The sequence below is a fragment of the Natator depressus genome, chromosome 24 (assembly GCF_965152275.1).
Source record: "Natator depressus isolate rNatDep1 chromosome 24, rNatDep2.hap1, whole genome shotgun sequence".
Classification (NCBI taxonomy): Eukaryota; Metazoa; Chordata; order Testudines; family Cheloniidae; genus Natator; species Natator depressus.
The window spans coordinates 13,061,862-13,075,598 of NC_134257.1; the positions used below are offsets into that span (position 1 = coordinate 13,061,862).

The following is a 13,737-nucleotide window of genomic DNA, read 5'->3' on the forward strand; positions in this document are numbered from 1 at the left end:
GGCAGGCAGCTGGGAACAGCCACACATAATGTCGCATGGGGACAGCTCACCTGGCACTGAGATGCAGCCATCTCTGGGGTGGGGCAGCTGGGGAACAGCCGCACTTAACGCCACCTGGCTGAGATGCAGCCACCTCTGGGGCTGGGAATCTGGGAACAGTCACACACAACACCATACAGGGACTGCTCGCCCAGCACTGGGACACAGTCACCTCTGGGGTGGGGCAGCTGGGGAACAGCTGTACATAAAGCTGCATGGGGACGGCTCGCCTGACACCGAGACACAGCCACCTCTGGGGTTGGCTTCCCCCTGAACATCCCCTCCCTGACCCTGGCGCTGCCCCTCATACCCAAAGTGCTGGACTGGGACGTGAGTGACTCCTCACTCTTGGCGGATCGCAGCGTGACGGTGTCGGCCCGACGTCCTGCAGGGAGAGGGGAGGGGTGAGAATGTCAGCCCCCCAGTCCTCCCTCAGCCACCCCCGTATTCATCCCTTGCCTGGAACCCACTGACACCCTCTACTCCCACTGCTCCTGCCCCAGCACTGCCCCCAGTCCCCACCTCTACTCCCGGGAACACCCCAGACAGGCCCCCCAACTCTCCTTCCTTCCCCTGGAAAAAACGGTTCCAGACCTTCCGTAACTGCTCTTCCTTGAGGTGTGCTGCTCGTGTCCATTCCATGCTAGGTGTACGCGCCCACGGCCGGCTGCCAGAGATTTCTCCCTTAGCAGTGTCTGTAGGGCAGGCTCTGGCACCCCTTGGAGCCCTGTGCCCATGCATGGAGCGTCGCCCCCTCAGTTCCTTCCTGCCAACAACTGCCACAGAGGGGCAGGAGGGCGGGTTGTGGGATGGACGTGAGCAGAGCATCCCGAAGAACAGCAGTTATGAGAGGTAGGTACTGTTTTTTCTTCTTCAGGTGCTTGCTCGTGTCGATTCCAGGTTAGGTGACTCCCAAGAGTATCCCTGGATGTGGGCTCTGAGTTCATGGACATGCTGCTTGCAACACTGCTCTGCGAAGCTGGCCTCGCCCCGGGACTGCTGGCTGATGGCGTAGTGGGACGGGAAGGTATGGACCGATGACCAGGTGGCGGCTCTGCAGATACCCCGGATCAGTACCTGTGCGAGGAAAAACGCTGACGAAGCATGTGCTCTGGTGGAATGGGCAGGAAGGATGGCCAGCAGTGACACCTTTGCTTGCTCACAGCAGAGCCTGATGCAGGCAGTTATTCACAAGGAGCTTCTCTGAGCGGACACAGGCAACCCTTTCATCCTGTCCGCCCTGCGACGAGGAGCTGCGCTGATTTACAGAAGGGTTTTGTCCACGATGCAGAAGGCTAAGGCCTGCCTAACATCCATAAAGTGTAACCGATGCTCCCTGTTCGCCTTGTGAGGCTTCAGGAAGAAACCCGGTAGGAAGAGGTCCTGATTATTGTGAACTGTGACACCACCTTCGGTAAGAAGGCTGGGTGGGGGCTCAGCTGGACCTCGTCCTTGTAAAACACCATGTAAGGGGGTTCTGACGTCAACACTCTAATCTCAGAGACCCTGTGGGCCGACATGTTAGCCGCCAAGAAGGAGACGTCCCACAAGAGAAGCAGCAAAGAACATGAAGTCAGCAGCTCAAAAGGGGGACCTGTGAGCCTCGCTAGCACCAGGTTTAGGTCCCAAGGAGGGACAGGATCCCGAACTTGTGGGTATAGCTTCTCCAGACCCTTCAGGAACCTGATCATCATGTCATGAGCAAAGACTGACCTGCCCTGGATCGGCGGGTGAAAGGCTGAGATGGCCAACAAGTGAACCCTGATTGCCAGACCCTGGTGCTTGAGGTGGAGCAGGTAGTCCAAGATGGATTGTAGCAATGACCGGGAGGGAGAAAGACCTCAATCCGCGGCCCTTAATAGATGAAGCGCTTCCACTTGACCAGGTAGGTTGCCCTGGTGGAGGGCTTCCTGCTACTCAACAGGATGTATTAGACTTGCTCCGAGCAGGCCTGCTCCTTTGTGTTCAGCCATGCAAAGCCACGCCGTCAGATGCAGTGATGCTAGGTTTGGATGGAGCAGACAGCCTTGGTACTGCGAGAGCAAGTCTGGGAAAAGTGGGACCTCTAGTGCGGTTGCCATCTAGAGGTCCGAAAGCCTGCCGCACCAAAGCTGCCGTGGCCATGCTGGAGCTACCAGGATGCCCTTTGCTTTGTCCCTAGGACCTTGTGAACCGGGAAGGCGTACAGCAGGGCTCCATCCAAGGGCGCAGGAAAGCGTTGGACAGGGAGCAGCCGGCTAGCCCGTGAAATGAGCATAACTGCTGACACGTCGTGTTCTGAGTGGCATGAAGAGGTCCACCTGGGGAGTCCCTCACTTGGGGGAGATCGTGCTGACAACCTCCGGGTGGAGTGACCACTCATGGTGAGAGGAGAAGGACCTGCCGAGGAGATCCGCCTGCACGTTTCGGGCGCCCGGGAAGCGTGAAGCCTTGAGATGACCAGTCTACTGCACACAGAAGTCCCACAGGCAAAGAGCCTCTCGACACAGGGCAGATGAGGCCCCGTCTTGCTTATAGAAGAACATTGCTGCTGTATTGTTCGTCAAGATCTGCACCACTCTGCCTCTTAGATAGGAAGGAATGCATGGCAAGCCGAGCGTATCGCCCTGAGCTCCCTGGCCTTTCTGTGAAGAGAACCAGAGACCTTGGGTACTGCAGCTACCAAGCTGGGCTCCCCACCCCCGATCCGACACATCAGAGACCAACGTTACCGATAGGACTGGTGCTACGAAGGGGACCCCATCCAGAACAGCTCACAGGGCTGGGCACCCAACCAGAGACAACAGGACGTTCGACGGAACTGTGACCATTAGTTACAAGTCGTGAGAAGAACGATGCCAGCCACATCTGGACACTGAGCCGCAGCCATGCATGTTGCACCACGTCGGTACACACCACCATGTGAGCCAGCCGCTGTTGGCATACCCGGGTGGCTGGGAGCGGCTGGGCTCAGACATGCCCGGAATTAGGACTCTGGCAGGTAGGCTCTGGCGTGGAGGGAGTCAAGCACTGCTCCTATAAACTCTATTCTCTGAACGGGGGACAGAGTCGACTTCTGGTCATTTAGATGCAGGCCTAGATCCCGACATGTGCTGCACGTGAGCCTGGGATCTGCCTCTGACTAGCCAGTCCTCAAGAGATGGGTAGATTTGAATGCCGCAGCACCTCAGGGAAGTGGCCACCACCACCATGCACTTCGTGAAGACCCTCGGAGCAGAAGAGAGGCTGAAGGGCAGTGCCGTGAACTAGTCAAGGTGCTGTCCCACCACCAAATGGGGGAATCTCCTGTGGCCATGGAAGATAAGAATATGGAAGTGGGCGAACGTTAAGTCGAGAGCAGCGTACCAGCCTCCCGGATCCAGAGAGGGGATGATGGAGGCCAGGGAGACCATGCAGAACTTTGATGTCTTCAGATACATGTTGAGGCGACACAGGCCTAGGATGGGTCTGAGGCCCCCCTTGGCCTTCGGGATTAGGAAATACCGGAAGTAAAACCCTTTTACCCTCATGTCTAGGGGAACCTCCTGCCCGGCCCGCAGACGTAGGAGGGAATCCCCCTCCTGGATGAGGAGCTGCTCGTGAGAAGGGTCCCTGAAGAGGGACAGGGAACTGGGGTGTGAGGGGGGAATGGAGGAAAACTCCAGGGTGTAGCCAACGGCTACGGTGTTGAGCACCCAGCGGCCTGAGGTGACCTTGGCCCATGCAGGAGAAAGGGAGACAGGTGGTCCCGAAACAAACGGGGAGATGGATCCTGGGAGGAGACGGCAACTCCGGCCTCGGGCACGTCCTCAGAATGCCTGCCGATGGCCTCCTGAGCGGTGCACAGGACCTGGCTGGGCAGTCGAGGGGCTGGGGTGGGGCAGCGGCATTTAAAGCCCCTGGCTCTGCCACTGAGGGCCGGAGAATCTATGCCGCTGGAGTCCCAGGTGTTAGCACCGTGTCTCCCCAGCAATGCCTGCTGGCTGCAGTCCCAGGTGTTAGCACTGTGGTGGCCCCGGTGATGGTGAGCAGTGCTGGGAGGAACCCGGAGCTGGTGGGGCTCGCCGTAGGCAGAGGGACTCAGTGTTGAGTCCGAGCAGGAGGGTTCCGAGGCCTGTCTGAGAGAAGAGCTTGGAGATGAATGGCCCTGTTCTTCCAAGTGTGCCGTGAAGCCCTGACAGAACTGGCATTTCTCTTTGATGTGGGATTCCCCCAGAATCAGACAGCTGGTGCGGGGCTCACTGACCGGCATAGGTCTATGGCAGATGGCTGGGATCCCGGGGAAGGGGGCAAGCCCTTTCACCTTTCCCATTTTTTCCTTATTTTTTTAATTGGTTGCTGTTTAATAAATTGTATTTGCTTTGAACTGTTTGTAACAATCAGTGGGTCAGGGAAGTGTTCAGTGCAGAGAGAGCACCCAGAGTGGGGACACCCTAGCCCCTTCCCAAAGTGAGGGGTCGATCCCCCCAGGAATCCTGGGCCCAGCCTTGCCGGGATTACGAGGACTCTGCCACACAGGAGATGGAAGGGGAGCCCTCGAGGTCAGGCAGGCCTCTGGGTAAAGGGAGTGGGAGCGAGGAGTCAGATCCTTTTGCTAGCCCATTTCACCGGGGTCGTGTATAAGCCAGGAAAGTTCCCCACAATAGCGGGACCATCCCCCGCTTACACAACTATCTAACCTAATTATTCACCTAACTAACTACTTCATGATATAGATCCAAAAATATCCAACAACTATAAAGTTACACTGCTCGGAGCACTTTGGAATCGCAAAGGGAGACAAGGAACTGAGGCACGCAATATACTGGCGGCATCCCATATACCGGAGCATGGGTGCAGGGCTCCGTGGGGCACCAGAGACGGCCCTACGGATACTGCTAAGGGAAAAATCTCCGACACACCTAGCATGGAATGGACATGAGCAAGCAATCGAATTTACACCCCTCGTCCCCACTCCATGGGGCAGGGGGAGAGACAAAGAGAACAGGAGGAAGAGAGATGTGGGGCTGGGAGGTTGGTGTGGAACTGGGGGGAGATTTGTGGGGCAGGGCTGGAAATGGGAGGCTATGTGGGGGGGGAAGCTGGGAGGCTGCGTGGGTCTGGGGGAAACTGAGGGGCTGTGTGGGGCAGCAGGGCTGCATAGGGCTGCGTGGGGCAGGAGTCAGGGGGGCTGCGTGGGGCAGGGCTCACTCACCCATCTGCCCGCCCGGGCGCTGCACTCTCTTGTGGCTGATGGCGGGTGCCCTGCCCAAGGCCAAGAAGGTTTTCCAGCTTCCGCCCCGCGTCTGGCGTCTGTGGAGAGACAGTGTCAACCCGACCCATGGCCCTGCCAGCCTCATCCCACACACCCCTGAGCCCACCACCTCCTGGGGCCAGATCGGGGCCGGTACCCCCTGGGAGGAAAGGCCCCCATGCCCCATCCTCTGCCCCCCTCAGCTCACCAGCCCCTACCCCAGAGCCAGCAACCCCAGTGCGGGAAAGGCCCCATTACCTGACATGGGGCGAGTCCAGCATGAGGGGTAGCCTCCCCAGGGGACCCCGTCCAGGCTTGGCGTCAGGGCTCTTGGCCTGGCCAGGGGCTGCGTGCTGGGCCTGGGCCTGCGTCCGGGCCTGAGCCTCCTCCAGCGAGAGCAGGCGGGTCGAGGGGCAGCTGCCCAGCAGGGACTTGGGGCGCGGGAGGCAGGAGCGACCTGGGGGACAGGGAGACAGACAGAAGGGGGGTCAGCTGGGCCTGCCCCACAGGAACCTCAGTCCCTCCCTGCAGCACAGTGCCCCCTATTGAGCCCCCGAGCCCCTCTCTGCAGCTCCCCCACCCCACTCCCCACAGCATGGTGCCCTCCGCCTAACCCCTAACCCTGTTTCCTGCAGCACAGCACTCCCTGCTGAGCCCCCCACCCCCGCAGCACAGAACCCCCTACAGCGCAGCACCTCCTGCTGAGCCCCCCACCCCGCTCCCCACAGCACAGCGCCCCCTGCTCCCCTCCCTGCAACACAGCACCCCCTACTCAGCCCTAAGTACTATGGTGCCCCCTAGTGCTAGCAGCAGGACAGGATTTAACACCCTGGCAGGCCGCAGGGATCCCACTTCTCACACCAGTGAGGGCACTGTGAGCCCATGGGGAGAGGGAGAGGCTCAACCCCGCAGAGAAGCAGCAGCGTAGCTGGGCACTGGGAGCTGTTACCTGGGTGAGGGGCAGGCAGCCAGGTGCCAGTGCAGGGCCCATCCCCCTTACCATGGCCGGGCGCTGGGCTCCGCAGGTCCCAGCTGGTCAGGGGCAGAAGGCAGCTTCCCTGGGATGTGTGTTGGGCGGGTTGCCCCCCTCACTGCAGCTCACGTCGGCCTCGTGCCCAGCCACTCTATGGGCCCCCCAATTCCACACCCCACTGCATTTGGTTGCAGGATTGTCCACCCCACCTCCCACCACAGGGCTAGCCTGTCTGGGCACCTCCCAGCACACCCCTCCCCAGCCTGTCTTGGCACTTCCCCACCACAGCACCCCCTTTCCCAGCCTGCCGTGGCACCCCCTAGCCTTCTGTGGTGCCACCCAGCACCCCTCCAGCATGCCTTGGCACCCCCCACCTCAGGCCCCCCACCTGCCTCAGCACCCCCCTCCCCAGCCTGTCTGGGCACCCCTCCACTTCAGCATCCCCCTTCCCTAGCCTACCTCGCTGCCCCCGAGCATGCCTTGGCACCCACTCATCTCAGCACCCCCCTCCCCAGCCTGTTTCAATGCTCCCAGCACCTGCCTCCCCAGTCTGCCTTGGCAGCCCCCCACTTCAGCAACCCCCCACCCCCACCCCTGCTGGGCTCAGTGTCCCCCCTCATCAGGCCCCGTCAATGTCAGCCCCCCCCAGCAAGCTGTTTCCCCAAGGCGAGCCGCTGGGCGCCAGACACCATGAATCACCAATGTGGGGCATTGCCAGCTGGGCATTTAATGTTCTCTTGTGCTCAACAGGAGCCAGTTAAACCCAGGACCTGAGCCTCCCTCCCCGGATGGGCAATGCCCCGTCCTGCCCTGCCCCGCCCAAGCTCTCAGAGCCCACAGGGCCCCATGCAGGGAGAGCCGTGCCGCCCTGCTCCTGCCCCACAATCAGCGACCTGGGCCACTGGGACCCCCCGCCACTGGGCACCTCCCCACCATAGTGTCTGGGATCGATGCTTATCTGGGGATGCAGCTGACTGCACCAGGATTTCAGGGGGTCATGGAGCCACACAGCCCAAGTAGAGGGACATGTGGGCATCAGGGAGGGGGTGGGATGCCAGGGTAGAACGGCCCATGGGTGACAGGGAGGGGGCGGGATACTGGGGTAGAGGGGCCCGTGGGTGGCAGGGAGGGGGTGGGATACCGGGGTAGATGGCCCACAGGCAGCAGGGAGGGGGCGGGATATCGGGGTAGAGGGGCCCGTGGGTGGCAGGGAGGGGGTGGGATACCAGGGTAGGTGGCCCACGGGTGGCAGGGAGGGGGTGGGATATTGGGGTAGAGGGGCCCGTGGGTAGCAGGGAGGGAGTGGGACACCGGGGTGCATGGGTCCATGAATCTGATCTGGGGCGGGGGGATGACCTCCCCACCCCCTCAGTCCCCCTGCGCCTCCAGGACACCCTCCACCCCGTCTTGCTGCGTCTCCGGCTCCCTCTGGGCCTTGCTCAGGGCTTCAGGCAGGGTGAGCAGCCGGCCGGTCTTGGGGGGCCAGGCCAGCTTCCGGGACACCGGCTGGGGGGCTGGAGAGAGAACAGGGTTAGAGGGTGGCCTGGGGGGGGGCAGCATGCCAGAGCCCAGGGGCACCCCCATTCCCAGAGCAGGGCCCCCTCTCCCTGGGCCTGGGACCCTGACACACAGCAGGGGAGGGGGGGCCAGCCCCCAGGCCAGGGACGGGGAGCTAGCTGCTGAGAACAGACCAGCTTGCTACACAGGAAGCAAAGCATGGGGGGCGGGGGGGGGCACGGCACTGGCTGCCTTACTAGCTCCCCATTCCCCACTGCCTCCAGACTTCTCCCAGTGGCCCATTGCCTCCCACCCCTCCAAACCCCACTGCCCCCAGCCTTTCCCAGTGTGATGAAGTGGGAATGTTCTTAATGTTCTCTCTGAAAATTGTGGTGTGCCTCAGTTTCCCCTGTGTTACTCGAGTATCTCGGTGGTGGGATAAGGGGAGTATCTAGGTGGTGGGATATGTGATTGTTGCAGAGACCCCTACAGGGCAGGTGTGACTGCTGGTGGGCTGCAGAGAACGACACGGTGTATTCTGGCAACTGATGGCCAGGCCCCCTCCTCTGCAAGAACCAGCTGGAGGTGCTGGTGCAGACCAGGGGACCTGCTGGCCCAGGAAAGAGACAAAGGAAGGAGGAGGGGCAGTGGGCAGCTGAAAGGGTCAGTCTCCTGGTTTGGGACTGGGGGCAGGGTGGAGCCCAGGGCTCTGGGCCTCCCCCTCACCCCCCCAGATGGACTCTGTTGAAAGTTCCTGATTTCTGTGCTAACAAGCTCTGTCCTACGCTGTGTTCCCCACAACTAATAACCCTCCTGTGTCACACTCTGGCTGAGTCCCTGTGACTGCGGAGTGGGGGTGCAGGGCCCTTTGAAGGAGGTGAGGATCCCCAGGTGTCCCTTCCAGGTGGACTCACTGCAGGGAGCTCAAACCCCACTGCCCCCATCACCCCAAACCCCACTGTCCCCAGCCTCCCCAATGCCCCTCCACCCCTCCAAACCCCACTGTTGCCAACCTTCCCCAGCTCCCCCTACCCCTACCTCTCACAATCCCTCAGGTGTCTCATCCATCCTTTGCTGCCCCCATCCCCCCGAGCCCCTCCCTGTGAGACCCCCAAGGACACAAGACAGCAAGATGGCACGAGGCGCAGAGCAGGGTCTGGGGCATGGTGAGGGAAGGAGACCACCCCCCAAATCCTGCTGGTGGCCCTCCCCCACCCAGGCATCCCACCCAATGCCACTGGGGGCAGGTCCCCACCCTCAGAGCAGCAGCCCCCACCCAGCCCCACCCCAACCCCGCTGCTGGGGGCCAAGGGACAGGTCCCAGTGGGCGGTGCCCAGCAGTGCAGCATCACAAACAAGGCAGCAAAGATCCCAGCCTCCTCTAGGGCAGAGCCTGCCCCCACCCCCCCAGCTCAGCAGCCAGCCAGTCTCTGTATGCCCCCCACCGAGCACCTTGCTACACCCTGCATGCCCAGAGCCACCCCATGCTGCCCCCCAGCCTGTGCTGTGCTGTCCCCTCCCCCACGCTGCTCCCCCCGGCTGCCCTCTCCACATTGTCCACCCCACACTGTCCCTCCATGCTGCCCCCTGCACTGACTCACACGGCCGCCCGTGCCCTCCCCGCACCATCCCCCAAGGCCCCCCCGCATGCCCCACCTGCGCTGTCCTTGCCGATGGAGGTGAACTTGTCGCTGAACAGCACCTGGACGTGGCTGAGCAGGAACTCGACCACTACGGACTGGACCCGCACCTCGTGGAAGGCCTCCGCCCCGCTCAGCCCCACGGCCTCCAGCTCCAGCGACCTGGGAGGCAGAGGGGCGCTCAGTGGAGCAGGCTGGGGGATTGGAGCCAGCGCCGGGGGGGGGGGGGGGGGCGGCTGGTGGGAAGCACTCAGTGGAGCAGGTTGGAGGGATTGTAGGTGGGGTATGGGCAGGGGAGCCAGAAGGGAGCTAGAGGGGGGTCAGAGGGGCAATTACCGGAGCAGGTTGGGGGGATGGTAGCTGGTGCGGGGGACTGGAAGGGGGGCCGGAGGGAGGCCAGGGGGCACTTACCGGAGCAGGTTGGGGGCCCACACGATGGCCAGGTTCTTGACGTGCATGCTGGTGTCTGGGCTGTGCGTGGCTACCCGCGCCAGGTGCCGCAGCAGGAACTCCAGGGTCCTGAGGGGGGCGGCAGCTGGTGAGGGGGACCCGACCCCAGCCTGCCCTCCAATTACCCACAATCCCACAGGGCCCTGACCCCCTCCAACTGTTATCCACACCTCTTGGGGTCTCCCAGCCCTCAACCACCACCCAGCCGTCACCCACAGCCCTGCTGGGCACAAAGCCCTGCCCCAGTCGTCACCCACGGCCCCATGGGGCCCCGACCCTACCGTCATCACCCACCCACCTCCAGCTGTCACCCACAGTGCTGCGGAGCCCTGACCTCCCCCCCACAGCCGTCACCCATGGCCCCGAGCCCCCAGCTGTCACCCAAGACCCCATGGGGCCCTGACACCCCCCCCAGCCAACACCCACCACCGCAACCCCCCCAGCTGTCACCCACGGGTCTGCAGGGCCCCGACATCTCCACCCAGCCATCACGCACTACCCCGACCCCCCCGCTGTCACCCACGGGTCTGTGGGGCACCGACCCCCTCCACGGCCCTGTGGGGCGGGTACCTGTAGTGGGGCGGGGGCAGCTGCTGGATGACGTCATGCACCCGCACCAGGCGCTCCTCCTCGCTGGGCACCGCCATGGCCTCCTGCAGGGCAAATGGGCTGTTATCTGGGGGGGGTGGGGCTCAGGTGTTAACACAGGGGTGGGAGGTTGGGGGGCAGGGAATGCAGGGGTAGGGGAGTTGGGGGGCAGGCGGGAGGCATCCCGGGCTCACCGCGAACTTGTGGTAGAGCTGGTAGGTGAGCAGCGGGTTGGGGGTCAGGCGTTAGCGCAGGGGGATGCGGGGGTGGGAGGTTGGGGGGCAGGGAATGCAGGGGTAGGGGAGTTGGGGGGCAGGCGGGAGGCATCCCGGGCTCACCGCGAACTTGTGGTAGAGCTGGTAGGTGAGCAGCGGGTTGGGGGTCAGGCGTTAGCGCAGGGGGATGCGGGGGTGGGAGGTTGGGGGGCAGGGAATGCAGGGGTAGGGGAGTTGGGGGGCAGGCGGGAGGCATCCCGGGCTCACCGCGAACTTGTGGTAGAGCTGGTAGGTGAGCAGCGGGTTGGGGGTCAGGCGTTAGCGCAGGGGGATGCGGGGGTGGGAGGTTGGGGGGCAGGGAATGCAGGGGTAGGGGAGTTGGGGGGCAGGCGGGAGGCATCCCGGGCTCACCGCGAACTTGTGGTAGAGCTGGTAGGTGAGCAGCGGGTTGGGGGTCAGGCGTTAGCGCAGGGGGATGCGGGGGTGGGAGGTTGGGGGGCAGGGAATGCAGGGGTAGGGGAGTTGGGGGGCAGGCGGGAGGCATCCCGGGCTCACCGCGAACTTGTGGTAGAGCTGGTAGGTGAGCAGCGGGTTGGGCAGCTCGCGGAAGTACAGCTTGCACAGGGAGCTCACGCAGTGGATGTCCTGCAGGTAGGTCGCCCGGCCCAGCTCTGGCACCCGCTCGCTGTCGAACTCGTGCCTGGTGGAAGGGGAGAGCGGGTATGGGCGGGCCAGCGTCTGCCCCCAACCCCTGCCCCCTAACCCAGCCACCCAACCCTGCCCCCCAACCCTGCTCTCCCATGCCCTGCCCCCTACACCCTGCCCCCAATCCCTCCCCCCAACCCTGCCCTCCTGTGCCCTGCCCGCTACACCCTGTGCCCTACAGTCTGCCCCCAAACCCTGCCGCCCTGCCTCCTAACCCAGCCACCCAATCCTGCTCCTTACACTCTGCCCCCCAACCCTGCCCTCTAACCCTGCTCTCCCATGCCCTGCCCCCTACACCCTGCCCCCGTGCCCTACAGTCTGACCCCAAACCCTGCCTCCTAACCCAGCCACCCAATCCTGCTCCTTACACTCTGCCCCCCAACCCTGCCCTCTAACCCTGCTCTCCCATGCCCTGCCCCCTACACCCTGCCCCCGTGCCCTACAGTCTGACCCCAAACCCTGCCTCCCTGCCTCCTAACCCAGCCACCCAATCCTGCTCCTTACACTCTGCCCCCCAACGCTGCCCTCTAACCCTGCTCTCCCATGCCCTGCCCCCTACACCCTACACTCTGCTCCCCTGTGCCCTACAGTCTGCCCCCAGACCCTGCCGCCCTGCCTCCTAAGCCAGCTCCGCCTGGGCCCAGCCCCCTAACTCTTCTCCCTGCACCCTTCTTCCCTTGCCCTGCCCCTTCACCTTACCCCCTAACCCTGGGGGCCAGTCTGGTACCACCCCAAACAGTGTCCTGAACTCCCCAACCCTTCCCTGCCTATCGCTGTGCCCTGCGCCTGTCCTGTGCCCAAATCCCCCCACTGCCTGCCACTCCCCTGTGCCCCCGTCCTGTGCCCACCCCCACTAGGCACCCCCAGCTCCCCGGGCCCCACCGCAGCTTCTGGATGTTGGAGGCGACGCCCGAGAGGCGATAGATCCCGTCCACCAGGCCATGCTTCTCGATGAACTCCGAGCAGCAGCGCAGGACCTGGGGAACTGCAGGAGGCACGAGGTAAGCAGATGTCATGGGAACGGACAGCGGCACCAAGACCTCCAGCGCCAGGCTGGGAGGGGGCGGCGGGGGGGCAGCATAGCTGGGGGATGCGATGCGGCACCCTGTAGCGCCAGGCCGGGAGATGGGTCGTGGCCAGGGCGCACCCGGGGGGGATGGGAGGCAGTGCCCTGTAGTGCCAGGCTTAGAGACAGGGTGCAGCCAGGATACGGGGTGCAGCTGGGGGGATGGGAAGCAGCACCCCATAGTGCCATGCCAGGAGATGGGGCACGGATGGAGGATGGGGTGTGGTCAGGGGGAATGGGAGGCAGTGCCCCATAGCGCCAGGCTGTGGGAGGGGTGTGGGCAGGGGGATGGGAGGCAGCACCCCATAGCAACAGGCTGGGAGACGGGGTACAGCCAGGGGGATTGGAGGAAGTGCCCCATAACGCCGGGCAGGGAGCCGAGATCCGGCTGGGGGGATGGGAGGCAATCCCTCACAGCACAAGGCCAGGAGAAGCAGCGCGGCAGGGGGATGGAGATAACGCCCTGTGTGCCAGGGGTCTCACCGTCGTGCCCCGAGTTCAGGAGGTGCTCCCCCAGGTCGCAGCCGAAGACACGCTCACGCAGGATCCCACGCTGCTTCAGTCGCTGCTTGCTGGGCCGCGACTTTATGAAGGTGCGAAGGAAACCGAGGAGCTTCCCGTGCTTCTTACACACTGTGTCACGAACTGGGAACAGCCGCACATAACACTGCATGGGGACAGCTCGCCCGGCACTGGGACACCGCCACCTCTGGGGCGGGGCAGCCAGGAAGAGCCACACTACACCGAACAGGGATAGTTCACCCCACGCTAGGACGCAGCCACCTCTTGGGCAGGGCAGCCAGAAACAGTGGCACATAACACTGCATGGGGACAGCTCGTCCAGCACTGGGATGCAGCCACCTCTGTGACGGGGCAGCCAGGAACAGCTGCACATAACACCTCACGAGTATGGTTCACCTGGCCCTGGGACGCAGCCACATCTGGGGTAGGGCGGACAGTAACAGCCACACATAACACCACATGGGGACGGCTCGCTCGGTGCTTGGACATAGCCACTTCTGGGGTGGGGCAGCTGGGAACAGTGGCACATAGCCCTACACAGGAACAGATCTCCTGCTCCTGGGACGCAGCCACCTCTGGGGCAGGGCACCCTGGAACAGCCGCATATAATACTACACAGGGACAGCTCGTCCGGCCCTGGGATGCAGCCACCTCTGGGGCAGGGCAGCCAGGAACAGCCGCACATAACACCACACAGAGACAGCTCACCCAGTAATGGGACGCAGCCACCCCTGAGGCGGGGCAGAGGGGAACAGCCACACATAACCACAACACGAGGATGGTTCGCTTGGCCCTGAGATGCAGCCACCTCTGGGGCAGGGCAGCTGGGA

At 63.3% G+C, this 13,737-nt stretch overlaps 1 protein-coding gene across 1 annotated transcript in view; it reads right to left on the reverse strand.

The window, feature by feature from the left end:
* The window catches only part of ARHGAP33 (Rho GTPase activating protein 33), a 38,583-nt gene that overhangs the window by 6,865 nt on the left and 17,981 nt on the right, over positions 1–13,737 (reverse strand). The window contains 9 exon segments of the mRNA XM_074938644.1: positions 350–424; positions 5,213–5,310; positions 5,510–5,708; positions 9,378–9,523; positions 9,773–9,880; positions 10,382–10,464; positions 11,170–11,314; positions 12,202–12,304; positions 12,869–13,030. Of these exon segments, the coding sequence (XP_074794745.1) occupies positions 350–424; positions 5,213–5,310; positions 5,510–5,708; positions 9,378–9,523; positions 9,773–9,880; positions 10,382–10,464; positions 11,170–11,314; positions 12,202–12,304; positions 12,869–13,030 (1,119 nt within the window).